This window comes from Bufo bufo, chromosome 8, assembly GCF_905171765.1.
Source record: "Bufo bufo chromosome 8, aBufBuf1.1, whole genome shotgun sequence".
Classification (NCBI taxonomy): Eukaryota; Metazoa; Chordata; class Amphibia; order Anura; family Bufonidae; genus Bufo; species Bufo bufo.
Window position 1 is genome coordinate 14,029,103 of NC_053396.1, and position 15,151 is coordinate 14,044,253.

At 44.6% G+C, this 15,151-nt stretch overlaps 1 protein-coding gene across 1 annotated transcript in view; it reads left to right on the forward strand.

The window, feature by feature from the left end:
• LOC120977696 (collagen alpha-1(I) chain-like) overlaps positions 1 to 15,151 on the forward strand; it is a 161,720-nt gene that overhangs the window by 35,042 nt on the left and 111,527 nt on the right. The window contains exons 19-24 of the mRNA XM_040405749.1: positions 2,314 to 2,358; positions 3,788 to 3,841; positions 3,938 to 4,045; positions 11,992 to 12,045; positions 13,538 to 13,591; positions 13,960 to 14,004. Of these exons, the coding sequence (XP_040261683.1) occupies positions 2,314 to 2,358; positions 3,788 to 3,841; positions 3,938 to 4,045; positions 11,992 to 12,045; positions 13,538 to 13,591; positions 13,960 to 14,004 (360 nt within the window). The remainder of the gene's footprint in view (positions 1 to 2,313; positions 2,359 to 3,787; positions 3,842 to 3,937; positions 4,046 to 11,991; positions 12,046 to 13,537; positions 13,592 to 13,959; positions 14,005 to 15,151) is intronic.

Genomic DNA, 15,151 nt, shown 5'->3' on the forward strand with positions numbered 1-15,151 from the left:
AAATCCATGTAGTCGTGCGCTTTTCAATATAACTTTGTGTTGTAGATTTTTATACGTTACATTATATATACAGTACAGACCAAAAGTTTGGACACACCTTCTCATTCAAAGAGTTTTTTTTATTTTCATGACTATGAAAATTTGTAGATTCACACTGAAGGCATCAAAACTATGAAGTAACACATGTGGAATTATACACCCTGTACAGAATTATTAGGCAAATGAGTATTTTGACCACATCATCCTCTTTATGCATGTTGTCTTACTCCAAGCTGCGTAGGCTCGAAAGCCTACTACCAATTAAGCATATTAGGTGATGTGCATCTCTGTAATGAGAAGGGGTGTGGTCTAATGACATCAACACCCTATATTAGGTGTGCATAATTATTAGGCAACTTCCTTTCCTTTGGCAAAATGGGTCAAAAGAAGGACTTGACAGGCTCAGAAAAGTCAAAAATAGTGAGATATCTTGCAGAGGGATGCAGAACTCTTAAAATTGCAAAGCTTCTGAAGCGTGATCATCGAACAATCAAGCGTTTCATTCAAAATAGTCAACAGGGTCGCAAGAAGCGTGTGGAAAAACCAAGGCGCAAAATAACTGCCCATGAACTGAGAAAAGTCAAGCGTGCAGCTGCCAAGATGCCACTTGCCACCAGTTTGGCCATATTTCAGAGCTGCAACATCACTGGAGTGCCCAAAAGCACAAGGTGTGCAATACTCAGAGACATGGCCAAGGTAAGAAAGGCTGAAGGACGACCACCACTGAACAAGACACACAAGACTGGGCCAAGAAATATCTCAAGACTGATTTTTCTAAGGTTTTATGGACTGATGAAATGAGAGTGAGTCTTGATGGGCCAGATGGATGGGCCCGTGGCTGGATTGGTAAAGGGCAGAGAGCTCCAGTCCGACTTAGACGCCAGCAAGGTGGAGGTGGAGTACTGGTTTGGGCTGGTATCATCAAAGATGAGCTTGTGGGGCCTTTTCGGGTTGAGGATGGAGTCAAGCTCAACTCCCAGTCCTACTGCCAGTTTCTGGAAGACACCTTCTTCAAGCAGTGGTACAGGAAGAAGTCTGCATCCTTCAAGAAAAACATGATTTTCATGCAGGACAATGCTCCATCACACGCGTCCAAGTACTCCACAGCGTGGCTGGCAAAAAAGGGTATAAAAGAAGAAAATCTAACGACATGGCCTCCTTGTTCACCTGATCTGAACCCCATTGAGAACCTGTGGTCCATCATCAAATATGAGATTTACAAGGAGGGAAAACAGTACACCTCTCTGAACAGTGTCTGGGAGGCTGTGGTTGCTGCTGCACGCAATGTTGATGGTGAACAGATCAAAACACTGACAGAATCCATGGATGGCAGGCTTTTGAGTGTCCTTGCAAAGAAAGGTGGCTATATTGGTCACTGATTTGTTTTTGTTTTGTTTTTGAATGTCAGAAATGTATATTTGTGAATGTTGAGATGTTATGTTGGTTTCACTGGTAAAAATAAATAATTGAAATGGGTATATATTTGTTTTTTGTTAAGTTGCCTAATAATCATGCACAGTAATAGTCACCTGCACACACAGATATCCCCCTAAAATAGCTAAAACTAAAAACAAACTAAAAACTACTTCCAAAAATATTCAGCTTTGATATTAATGAGTTTTTTGGGTTCATTGAGAACATGGTTGTTGTTCAATAATAAAATTAATCCTCAAAAATACAACTTGCCTAATAATTCTGCACTCCCTGTATACATAACTAACAAGTGTGAAACAACTGAAAATATGTCATATTCTAGGTTCTTCAAAGTAATCAAAGCAAAAGGTGGCTACTTTGAAGAACCTAGAATATGACATATTTTAAGTTGTTTCACACTTGTTTGTTATGTATATAATTCCACATGTGTTAATTCATAGTTTTGATGCCTTCATAGTCATAAAAATAAAGAAAACTCTTTGAATGAGAAGGTGTGTCCAAACTTTTGGTCTGTACTGTATATATGTTTTTTTTTAATCTTTTAATCTTTTTATTTAAGTTTTCAAATAGTTTTTTTACAAGTCTTTTTGGGATCGTAGTCCCTTGCCCTTGTAACAAATTTGTTATTTAAAAAAATGTATATAAATATATAACATAACATTGATATTATGACACAGGTGTAATAAATGTATTGTAACATTTTGTGTATTATTTATATACATATACGCACACATATTTTATAGATGTTCTAAATATATAATTTCCCTGGGGTGCCTTTTCATTTTAAAATTCTTTTGTATTTATTTATTTATTAATGTTTATATATTTTTTGGTACACAGGGATTAATTGGATGGCCTGGAATGACTGGGCTGCCAGGAGACAAGGTACAGCGATGGTGTCTTTATGTTGTTGATTAAAAATATGCAAATCATTATTTTGATTGTCAATGGAATTTTTAATGAAGAAGTTTTATGAGCCCAGTTAAATGTGTTCATAACTTGCTTCATTACCGATATAAAGTGCTGCTTCTGATCTCTCTTAAAGTGAAAATATATATAACGACAGAAAACATAGTGGACATATAAAAATGTCATACAGACTTGGAGGATGGTTACTTGAGGCCGAATTTTATGGACAAGGGCAATGAAAAGACACAGGGAAATGAATTCTTAACCTTACCTAAGGGCACATGTGCACATTGTATTACAGCTCCAGTCAGACAACCTTAAAAGGTGTGAACAGAGGTGGATTGGCCATAGACCTTACAGGGAAATTTCCCGGTGGGCCGATTAAGTTTTTGGGGATGCCCGGTGGAAGTTTTTGGGGATATATTTTGTGCTGCTGGTGGTATTTTGTGAAGGACTGTGGTATTTCCCTGGCCCTGCCTTCCATCAATTTGGACCCGACTACAAAACGGGGCCACTTTTTGTATTTTTTTCAGGGCCACTTTAAGTTCCCAGTCCGCCCCTGGGTTTGAAAGGTTAATAAAGTTAAAGGGGCATTCTGGCTATCCACAGGATAAGGGATTAGATTGGTTGAGGTCCTACGTTTGGACCCCCACTGATCACTAGAATGGGGGCCCCGTACCCTGTGGAGCCCCCTTAAAATAGATGGAGCAGCTGCTTAGAAAAGTGTGCCACCACTCCATTCATTTCTATGTACAGAGCTTGGCTATCTCTGGCGCTTTAATTGAAATGAATAGAGCGCCAACACGCTTTTCCAACCATCCGCTCAGTCCATTTTAGAAAGGATTCACAGGGTACGTGATAGGTGGGGGTCCCAACAGTAGGACTTCAATTAATCTGATAATTATCCCCTATCTTGTGGATAGGGAATAACTTGTTATAACTGGTATACCCTTTTAGGTTATTGTAGGACAGATCATCCTACCCATTATCAGGTCTTATTCATACGTTCATGTCCATGATGAAACTCGTGACAAGATTGTCAGTGGCAGATGCCCATGAATGATCCATGTTTGATCTATGTGTCCGTTTTTTGCTCTCCATGTTTCATCTCTATTCCACGGGTATTGCTCAGCTAAAATGAATCTCCTACCAATGGTTCATGAAACACGGACCAAATACAGATACCATCCATGTTGTGTGCGTCCTTTTCACGGACCCATAGACTTCAACAAAACTAACCAAAATAGAGCATGTCTTTGTGTTTTTTCTACTTATCCACGGTCAATGGAAAATCACGTTATCACATAAATACACACATTAAAATTAATGGGTACGTGTGCTGTCCATGGAGAATACTGATGTGTGAATGGAGCCTAACTTGGCTACTCTGCGCTCCTTATCATAGGGCCAGCCTGCTGCAGAAGGAGAGAAAGGAGATCCAGGAATCCAAGGAGACAAGGTACAGACCATAACCCAAACATCCATCTCAGCTGTGGATGAACCTCCATTACTGTCCTAAAATCTGCCTAGTTAACAACTATTGTGTCTCCTTTAGGGATCTTCTGGACCACCAGGCTCAAAAGGTCCTCCTGGGGAACAAGGACAACCTGGACTTACAGGCTTCCCAGGACCTAAGGGACTTATGGGCACATCTGGAGCATTGGTGAGTTTTATTATTTGCCTGTTGTTTCTAACCTACCTTTTATAGTGCTTATAGGAAGATGACTTACATAACATATGACCTTATTCCTGTACATACCTATTACCTGTCTGTTAACTTGTGATGGACGAACATCGGCCAGGAAGTTTCGCGAACACGCGTTTGCGATTAAATGTTCGTGAACCGTGCGTTCGTGGCGGACCCCATTCACTTTATTGGCAGGCGAACCTGAAAAACCTTCAGGTCATATTTACAGCCACCAAACACTTACTAGATGTACACAAATAGTCACACAACATGGACAGTGACATACCAGAGGGGAATCAATGGCAAGAATTCCCACAAAAATATGTATTTTAATCAGGGGCCATTTTTATGCGTCTTAAAGGGAAACTCTCAAAAATGTACCCTGCTGGACCCTAGAAATTTTTTATTTTAGGCCACGGAAGTACAGGCCCCAAAAATTAGGCATTCACCTGACAGAAAAGAACTTGTGATTATGTGGCTGGAGATACATTAGGCGGTCACTGGCTAAAAATTTTACTGTAGGACACTGGAGTAGAGGCCCCAAAAATTAGGCATTCACCTGACAGAAAAGGCCTTTTATGCTGCTGTATATACACTCACCTAAAGAATTATTAGGAACACCTGTTCTATTTCTCATTAATGCAATTATCTAGTCAACCAATCACATGGCAGTTGCTTCAATGCATTTAGGGGGGTGGTCCTGGTCAAGACAATCTCCTGAACTCCAAACTGAATGTCAGAATGGGAAAGAAAGGTGATTTAAGCAATTTTGAGCGTGGCATGGTTGTTGGTGCCAGACGGGCCGGTCTGAGTATTTCACAATCTGCTCAGTTACTGGGATTTTCACGCACAACCATTTCTAGGGTTTACAAAGAATGGTGTGAAAAGGGAAAAACATCCAGTATGCGGCAGTCCTGTGGGCAGAAATGCCTTGTGGATGCTGGAGGTCAGAGGAGAATGGGCCGACTGATTCAAGCTGATAGAAGAGCAACGTTGACTGAAATAACCACTCGTTACAACCGAGGTCTGCAGCAAAGCATTTGTGAAGCCACAACACGCACAACCTTGAGGCGGATGGGCTACAACAGCAGAAGACCCCACCGGGTACCACTCATCTCCACTACAAATAGGAAAAAGAGGCTACAATTTGCACGAGCTCACCAAAATTGGACTGTTGAAGACTGGAAAAATGTTGCCTGGTCTGATGAGTCTCGATTTCTGTTGAGACATTCAAATGGTAGAGTCCGAATTTGGCGTAAACAGAATGAGAACATGTATCCATCCTCTGATGGCTACTTCCAGCAGGATAATGCACCATGTCACAAAGCTCGAATCATTTCAAATTGGTTTCTTGAACATGACAATGAGTTCACTGTACTAAAATGGCCCCACAGTCACCAGATCTCAACCCAATAGAGCATCTTTGGGATGTGGTTGAACGGGAGCTTCGTGCCCTGGATGTGCATCCCTCAAATCTCCATCAACTGCAAGATGCTGTCCTATCAATATGGGCCAACATTTCTAAAGAATGCTATCAGCACCTTGTGGAATCAATGCCACGTAGAATTAAGGCAGTTCTGAAGGCAAAAGGGGGTCCAACACCGTATTAGTATGGTGGCACTAATAATTCTTTAGGTGAGTGTACATAAGACAAGGACCATTCTTTGTTTTGGGTGATTGCGGATATGTGTGGGCTGGCATGAGGAAATTCAATTACACGTGGTCGTCACAGGTGTTTAATTCCTCCAAGATCCATGCCTCATTGATTTTTAGAAATTTGAGGTAGTCCACACTGTCGTGAGCTAGGCGAGTGCGCTTATCGATCACGATCCCCCCTGCTGCGCTGAACGTCTTTTCAGACAGGACACTTGACGAGGGGCAAGCCAAGAGTTCCATGGCAAATTGTGCCAGCTCTGGCCTCAAGTCAAGCCTGCACACCCAGTAGTCCAGGGGTTCCTCGCTTCTCAGTGCATCCACATCGGCCGTTAACCCGATCTAGTCGGAAACCTGTCGGTCTGGGCGTTCCCTGAGGCTGGATCCGGAGGGCGGCTGTCGATGTGTTAGCTGTAAGAATGATCTCATATCAGAAGTGAACAACACATCTTCAAACCGCCCTCTTCTTGCATGCGCGGTAGGATTGGTACCCGCACCTGTTTCGCTGTGGGTGGAAATTCCTCTGCCAGTGCTCGCAACAGTAGAATGCAGCATCTCTCGCAGCAAGGCCGGGAAATGCTGCATTCTGCCAGCCCTCTGTGATGCTGGTCACATGTCCGCCATTTTGTGTTTGTACCGGGGGTCTAAGTACGTTGCCACCCAGTAATGGTCCTTGCCATTTATGCTTTTTATACGGGGGTCCCTCTTCAAACACTGGAGCATGAAGGCCCCCATTTGCACTAAATTGGAAGCGGTGGAGCGCCCTGGCTCCTGCTCATCACCCAGGAGAATGTTGTCCTCTGTCTCCTCCCCCGAGCCACGGACAACACCAGGGATCCCCGAAACGTTTAAAGTCCCCCTCAAAGCCTGCTTTTCTTGCTCCCCCTCCTCCCCCCAGCCACCATTCTCCTCTGACTCCTCTTCACACTCCTGCTGACTTGTCTCAGATGGAGTAGCCCCCCTGGGAATTCATTCAGCATTGCGACTTCCTCATCTTCTAGCTCCTGCTCCTCAACGGCTTGATCAATGACACAACGCAATGCACGCTCCAGAAAGAAGGCGTAAGGTACGATGTCACTGATGGCGCCCTGGCTGCGACTGACCAGTTTGGTGATCTCATCAAATGGCCGCAGAAGTCTGCATGCGTCGCGCATGAGCAGCCACTGGCGCTGTGAAAAGAAACCAAGCTCCCCAGAACCTGTCCTGCTGCAGAGTTCGTTCAGGTAGTCATTAACGGCACGTTGCTGCTGGAGCAGCCTATCAAGCATATACAAGGTGGAGTTCCAGCGCGTCGGGCTGTCACAAATCAGACGTCTGACGGGCAGGTGGTGTCGCCGTTGAACGTCAGCAAGGCGCGCCATGGCCGTGTAAGATCTTCCAAAATGGCCAGAGGTTTTCCTGGCCTGCCGCAAGACATCCTGGACCCCGGTGTATTTGGCAACGAATCGCTGCACGACTAAGTTCAGGATGTGTGCCATGCAGGGCACGTGTGCCATTTTGCCCTGTTTCAGCGCGCTCAGCAGATTGGCACTGTTGTCGCACACCACTTTACCAACTGTTAAAATGAGCAGGGTCAGCCACTCATCGGCCTGTGACTGCAGAGCTGAAAGCAGTGCAGGGCCGGTGTGGCTATTGGCTTCCAGGCACAACAGCCGCAGCACAGCATGGCAACGTTTCACCTGGCACGTCGAATAGGTTCTGGGGAGCTTGGGGGGAGCAGCGGAAGAGGCAGTAGCAGTGGAAAAGGAGGAGTCAGCCGAGGAGGAGACGGAGGATGGAGTAGGAGGAGGAGAAGAAGAGGTAGGCCTGCATGCATTCCGTGGCGGTAACACCAAATCCACACGGGTGCCACTGGTTAAATGCTTGATGGCCGTCAGAAGGTTCACCCAGTGGGAAGTAAAAGTTATGTACCTTACCTGCCGGTGTTTGCTAGACCAAGTGTCTCTGGTCAGATGTATCTTGGCACCGACACTGTACCGCTGAACATGGCCATATAGTTTAGGGATGCCCTTCTAGGAGAAATATTTATTTCCGGGGACCTTCCATTGCAGCGTGCCAATGGCCACAAATTTTCTAAAGGCCTCCCAGTCCACCAGTTTATATGGCAGTAGTTGGCGGGCTAGCAGTTCCGACAAGCCAGCGGTCAGCCGTTGGACAAGAGGGTTATCCGGCATCATCAACTTTTTACACTCGAACATTTGGGCCACAGAAGACTGCCTTCTGCCAGATAAATGCGACAATGGCACGGTGGAAGGTGGAGTGGAGGACAAATTGGAGGAGAGAGGAGAAGGAGAAGAGGCAGGATGTGGAGCGCCGGGAGTGTGGCTTTGTGGCTTCTGACGGCGTTGCTCCCACTGGGCTCGGTGATGGGAGGTGCGTTGACAGCACAGGCTGCAGATGGCAACACTATTGTCAGCAGCTGACACGTTAAAAAAATCCCACACTGCTCAGCCATGTGCCGGCATCCTGGGAGCACAAGATGTGACCGTGCATGGTGGATGGCTCGCTCCAGATACATTAGCAGTCCCCTTTTTGCCTCCTGTGCACTGCAAATTCTGCCTGCTTCTCCTCCTTCTCCTCCCTATCTGCTGCTCCATCTCTCCCTCTGAACTCCCCTCCTCTTTCTCTCTTGTGGGCCCCCAAGTGACATCCATCGACACATCATCATAGTCACCTTCACCACCACTGACATTAGAGATCTCGGAGTAGGCAGCAACAGCGGGGACCTCCATCCTTGGGCTGATCTGGGTACTGTGGTCAGATAGCTAGGTGGCGGCCGTTGCTACCTCCTCTTCCTCATCAGATGCCAAGAATGGCTGCGCATCCGTAAGGTCTGGGAATGGATGGGAAAATAATTCCTCTGACTCGAGTGAAGGGGCTATGGTGGTGGTGGTGTCTTTTGGGGGTACACAGCAGAGAGTGAGGAGGGTGCAGATACAGAGGATGAGGAGGGTGCAGAAGCGGAAGGCTGAATGAGCCACTCAACCAACTCTGGTGCGTCCTTTGATGTAATCGCACGCACCTTCTCCAACTTCCCACTTAGGCTCCGGCCTGGTGCACCTGCCTGACCCCTACCACCGCTGCGGAACGGCCTGCCTCTTCCTCTGCCTGTCATTTTCAAAATGACCCTGTGCCAAAGTCCCTAGAGAAGAGCAGTATTTGTGGAAGCAGGTATATCACACCCCTTAATCAGTATTTTGTGGAAGCAGGTGTATCGCAGGCCTCAATCAATATTTGGTGGAAGCAGGTATATCAGTCCCCTTAATCAGTATCTTGTGGAAGCAGGTGTATCGCAGGCCTCAATCAATATTTGGTGGAAGCAGATATATGAATCCCCTTAGGGTACTTTCACACTTGTGTTGCTGGATTCTGGCAGGCAGGCAATCAGTATGCAAACCCCTGGCAAATGCATTGCAATACCGGATCCGTCTCTCCGGTGTCATCTGGAAAAACGGATCCGGTATTAATTTTTTTTTACATTTTTAAAGGTCCGCGCATGCGCAGACCGGAAGACCGGATCCGTCAATGCGGCAATTTTAATGCCGGATCTGACACTAATACATTCCAATGGAAAAAAATGCCGGATCCCGCATTCCGGCAAGTGTTCAGGATTTTTGGCCGGAGAGAAATACTGTAAAAGGACTAAACTAAAGACATCCTGAATGGATTGCTTTCCATTCAGAATGCATTAGGATAAAACTGATCAGTTTTTTTCCGGTATTGTGCCCCTAGAACGGAACTGAATACCGGAAAACTTTAACGCAAGTGTGAAAGTACCCCTAATCAGTATTTTGTGGAGGCAGGTGTATTGCAGGCCTCAATCAACATTTGGTGGAAGCAGATATATAAATCCCCTTAATCAGTATTTTGTGGAAGCAGGTATATAGAACCCCTTAATCAATATTTGGTGGAAGCAGGTATATCGCACCCCTCAATCAGTATTTTGTGGAAGCAGGTGTATCGCAGGCCGGAATCAATATTAGGTGGAAGCAGGTATATCGCACCCCTCAATCTGCATTTTGTGGAAGCAGGTATATCAAACCCCTTAATCAGTATTTTGTGGAAGCAGGTGTATCGCAGGCCTTAATCTGTATTTTGTGGACTCTCAATCAGTATTTTGTGAAAACAGGTATATAGAACCCCTTAATCAATGTTTGGCGGAAGCAGGTGTATCGCACCCCTCATTCAGTATTTTGTGGAAGCAGGTGTATCGCAGGCCTCAATCAATATTTGGTGGAAGCAGGTGTATCGCACCCCTCAATCTGTATTTTGTGGAAGCAGGTATATAGAACCCTTAATCAATATTTGGTGGAAGTAGGTATATCGCACCCCTCAATCAGTATTTTGTAGAAGCAGGTACATAGAACCCATTAATCAATATTTGGTGGAAGCAGGTATATCGCACCCCTCAATCAGTATTTTGTAGAAGCAGGTACATAGAACCCATTAATCAATATTTGGTGGAAGCAGGTATATCGCACCCCTCAATCTGTATTTTGCGGAAGCAGGTATATCGCACCCCTTAATCAGTATTTTGTGGAAGCAGGTGTATCGTGGGCCTCAATCAGTATTTTGTGGAAGCATGTGCATCGCAGGCCTCAATCAGTATTTGGTGGAAGCAGGTATATCACAACCCTCAATCAGTATTTTGTGGAAACGGGTATATAGCACCCCTTAATCAATATTTAGTCGAAGCAGGTGTATCGCACCCCTCAATCAGTATTTTGTGGAAGCAGGTATATCAATCCCTTTAATCAGTATTTTGTAGAAGCAGGTGTATCGCAGGCCTCAATCAATATTTGGTGGATGCAGGTATATCAATCCCCTTAATCAGTATTTGGTGGAAGCAGGTATATCGCACCCCTCAATCTGTATTTAGTGGAAGCAGGTATATCAATCCCTTTAATCAGTATTTTGTAGAAGCAGGTGTATCGCAGGCCTCAATCAATATTTGGTGGATGCAGGTATATCAATCCCCTTAATCAGTATTTTGTGGAAGCAGGTATATCGCACCCCTCAATTAGTATTTTGTGAAAGCAGGTATATAGAACCGCTTAATCAATATTTGGTGGAAGCAGGTATATCGCACCCCTCAATCTGTATTTTGTGGAAGCAGGTATATCAAACCCCTTATTCAGTACTTTGTGGAAACAGGTATATCGCACCCCTCAATTTGTATTTTGGGAAAGCAGGTAGATAGAACCGCTTAATCAATATTTGGTGGAAGCAGGTATATCAAACCCCTTAATCAGTATTTTGTGGAAGCAGGTATATCAATCCCCTTAATGAGTATTTTGTGGAAGCAGGGATATAGAACCCGTTAATCAATATTTGGTGGAAGCAGGTATATCGCACCCCTCAATCTGTATTTTGTGGAATCAGGTATATCAAACCCCTTAATTAGTATTTTGTGGAAGCAGGTGTATCGCAGGCCTCAATCAATATTTGGTGGAAGCAGGTATATCGCACCCCTCAATCAGTATTTTGTGGAAGCAGGTATATTGCACCCCTCAATCAGTTATTTTTTTGGGCAACAGGTATATCACACCTATTGCAAATAGTTGTTCCAATAGAGCTGGTCCCTATATATACCTGCGGTATCACAGTAGAACCGCACACAACTGCTGCACAATACAAATGTACTATAATATACTTTCTATGTTAGAAAGTATATTATAAGTATATCACACCCCTCAGTATATCACACCTATCGATAGCACACCTATACAGTCCTTAAAGGGACTTTTTGTGGCCCTATTAACTACCGTTTGGTGTCCCTAACAGTCTGTCCCTGCTCCACAAAGCAACCTCTCCTTACACTGGCAAAACACAGAATGTAAAATTGCTGCCAGATCGGGTTCTGTTATAGGGTGGGGGTATGTCCATGTGCTGAAACGTCTCAATTATCTGTCCTGTCCCACCTGATGGATGTGTCATGGGTCAAAGTTCGGGGCAATGCAAAAGAATATGGCGGATGCGAACATTGCCATATGTTCGCATGTTCGGCAAATCGTGAACGAGCAAAGGTCGCTGCGAAACGACCGCCGGGCGAACCGCAAGGCCATCTCTACTGGTAACTACTTTGTCCATGGAAATAAATGAATGCGGTTTATACTAGCTCATTATATCACTGCATCTTTGTTTCTAAGAATATGTATGCACTCAGGGCGAAGCGGTTGTGGTGTGGTGCTCCCACCTGTGCAACAATAACCGCACCATGAAGGTGTTGGTTGAGTACACCCTAAATGTTTGTTTTCTCTTTGTTTCAGGGTGATGAAGGACAAGTAGGACCTCCTGGTGAAAATGGTAGTGATGGACCAAAGGTTAGTTCATACTGTTTGGTCCAGAGATTTGTATATAGAGATTTCTTATTGTATGGGAGTAGTTGCCCAAGAGGACCATCACAGTTCTAAGAGCTTCATTTTTTAGTGCAGCCACCACTGGTGGTGCTTTATGGTGGCCATACACCATAGATAGTTTGATTGGCTGGCAACTCTTTCTCCTGACCCCCTATATATACTGTATGTCGCAGGGCTTGGCCAAACGAGCATGGGTATAAGCTGCTGCCCCATGCCTATATCCTATCTCAGCTTATCTCCTGTGAGGACTTGTTAAAAACCAACATACCTGCTCCTTATTTTCTCTGGCATCTGCCATCAAGAGGACAGTCAGGAGACCCCACACACAGTACACGGCCAGGCATTGCAGTGCTGTTCATCTAATATGTATGGCCATTTTTAGTGTCATACATTACTAGTGATAAAGATAAATCAAATGTATTAGTGATCAAATGGATTGTGGGCACTGATTGTAAGGGCCCAAACTATAAGCGGGCAAGACAGGAAACCTCACAATCAGGGGGGAATTCGGAACTCATCTATATCATAATATCATACGATTTTAGGGGCACATTTATTAACATATACATATATATTAATGCCAAGGATGGCCTAGACCTATCTTGACCCAGGTATAAAGTGTGTATCAAAACTTCACTTTTAATTCGACATAATGATAAAACGGCTGTGAGCCATAACAGACAATTAAAACGACTTAGTTGCTGCCAGGGTGAGGGAGATGTGCACTGTCTCCTATTCACCACAACTATATCTGCAGAGTTTGAACATAGGGGGGCAATGTGTGGATAGACTAATGTAAGCAAACTACCTGTAGTTGCCTGCAAAAACTGATTAAGACGTTCACAGCACAGCACACATGTCTGACACTACGTCAGTAGCTGTCAGGACGCATTCACACACTGCTAAGCGCTCCACCTAGCTAAAAAACCTATATTGAATGAAATGTCCTACACAAGGACTTCTAAGCTAATAAGCAACATTGGAGTGGACAACAATTGTTTAAAACAATCAACTGCCCCCCAACATGTTTCACCAGATCACTGGCTTCTTCAGGGGTTTGGGCAGAATTTAGACACCAGTCTTAATAAAGCCCCAAGCTGGCAGTGGTTCCGCCGAAGTTATGAAGAGGAGCCGGCCTCTTCATAACCTCGGCGGATCCACCACCAGTTCTAAATGTAACACAGCTTCCTAGCCGTCTTACATTTAGACCATTTTCTATGCCAAAAACAGGCGTAGGAAATGGTAAATGAGACAGCTCTGCTGGCCCGTCCCCTTCCCCACCATGCTCACTCATTTATACCAGGCGTGAGCGGGGCGAAGGCAATCTGCCCCAGAAATACGCCTACTATAGGCGTATTTCAGCTAAATAAATGACACCCTTAATCTTGACTTTAAATGAACAGTTATTTGTACCCTATATTACAAATATTACTTTTTTGTCCCTTTTGAAATATAGGGAAACCGTGGACCAGATGGACCAAAGGGAATGACAGGACCAAGAGGAAACAGGGTAACATGCCTTACGCATACATTTTGGACACAGAGCACTTGGTGGAGTACCCATTCCTTATAATACGGAAACCTTATAATTCGGCCAGTAGGCACCTTTTCTGTTCCTGCCCAGATCATAAATTTTAGAAGGTAGCAGTTCACCTATTTGTTGTATATCTGTCAAGAAACTACTAGCCCTTTACAGGTGGAACCATGAAAATCTGAGAATATCACTGCTGGTTCATGGTGTTACTTTCCTTTCATATCATTGCTGTAGTAATATTTCACTGTAACCTCATGGTACGGTGTCGTGTGCCCTCACACTAGAGCTTTTAGCACCACTGCCAAAACTCAGCCTGTGTATTGTACATTTCTTCTTTATTCCAGGGACGTACGGGACAGAGAGGTCTTGTCGGATTACCAGGACCTCCAGTAAGTGACATATGGTTAGCTCAGCAGATGCAGATTCTCATGACGATTATCCCCATTGCCACTCAGTGGGGATAATCCTCCTCTTGCAAATCCAACATGTGTAAACAGACCCTAATGGTGGGCTAGTCAGCTCCTGGAGGTGACCCAGAACACGATGTCGTCACCTGAAAACTATGGGAGAATGGAGGAAGTAGTGCACACCTAAAGTATCTCCAGGACTTTGAAAGTAATCTCTAAGAACATGTTGCAGTTAGTATGACACAGTCAACACTTTGCTACTACCAGGAATCATGTACTAGTTTGCGGTATTTGCAGATTGTACAGAATTAATTCAAAATAGGAGGTTATAAATATGCCTCATCTACACCCATTGACTCTTCCTTGGCCAGGACTTCTTGAGAATTGGGCAAAAGGGAACTGTCTGGGCTTTCACTTAAGTAGTGTTGGGCAAGAACAGTGCTGATTCTTAGAAAAAGGCTATTCTAGTTCATCTATGCATGGCTTCTGGGGGATACATTTTTTTTATATAAATGGAGCAGAATGGTTTAAAAAGTAAAAAAAAGAAGACGAATCTCTCCCTTGCCGATCCTCCATTGCCGTCGTTCCAACGTTACCAGTTCCTTTCTGGTCTCCATTTCCTGGTTCTGGCTTCACAAACAGCAAATGGCTTGTGATGTCCGCACAATCAATCACTGGTCAACGTAGGAATGGCAGCAGCGGTGGACTGGTGAGGGTAAATATGGCTTTTGCCCCTTTTCAAAAAAAAAAAAGAAAGAAAATAAAACGTGTCCCATTGAACAACCCCTTTAAAGAGGTCAGACACTTTCTAAAACAAATCTCTATAATGCCCTATGCTTGTGGCCACTATCCTAGGAAATCCCAAACCCCCTCATGTCTAAGCTGAGCATCCCGGTTCAGTGCACTCTGCTGCAAACAATGGACCATGGCGGCCACAGCATCCATGGCAATCAAGATGGCCGCGGTCACACGCTGCATCCTCTTCTGTGCATGTGCAGGTACAGCAAATTCCACTGCATGTATATGCGCGTGCGCTGAATGCTTTTAATGTAAGCACAGAAGAAAATGCATCCAGTGCACTGTGGATTAATCATGTGACTGCCGCCATCTTGATTGCTGTGGATGCCAT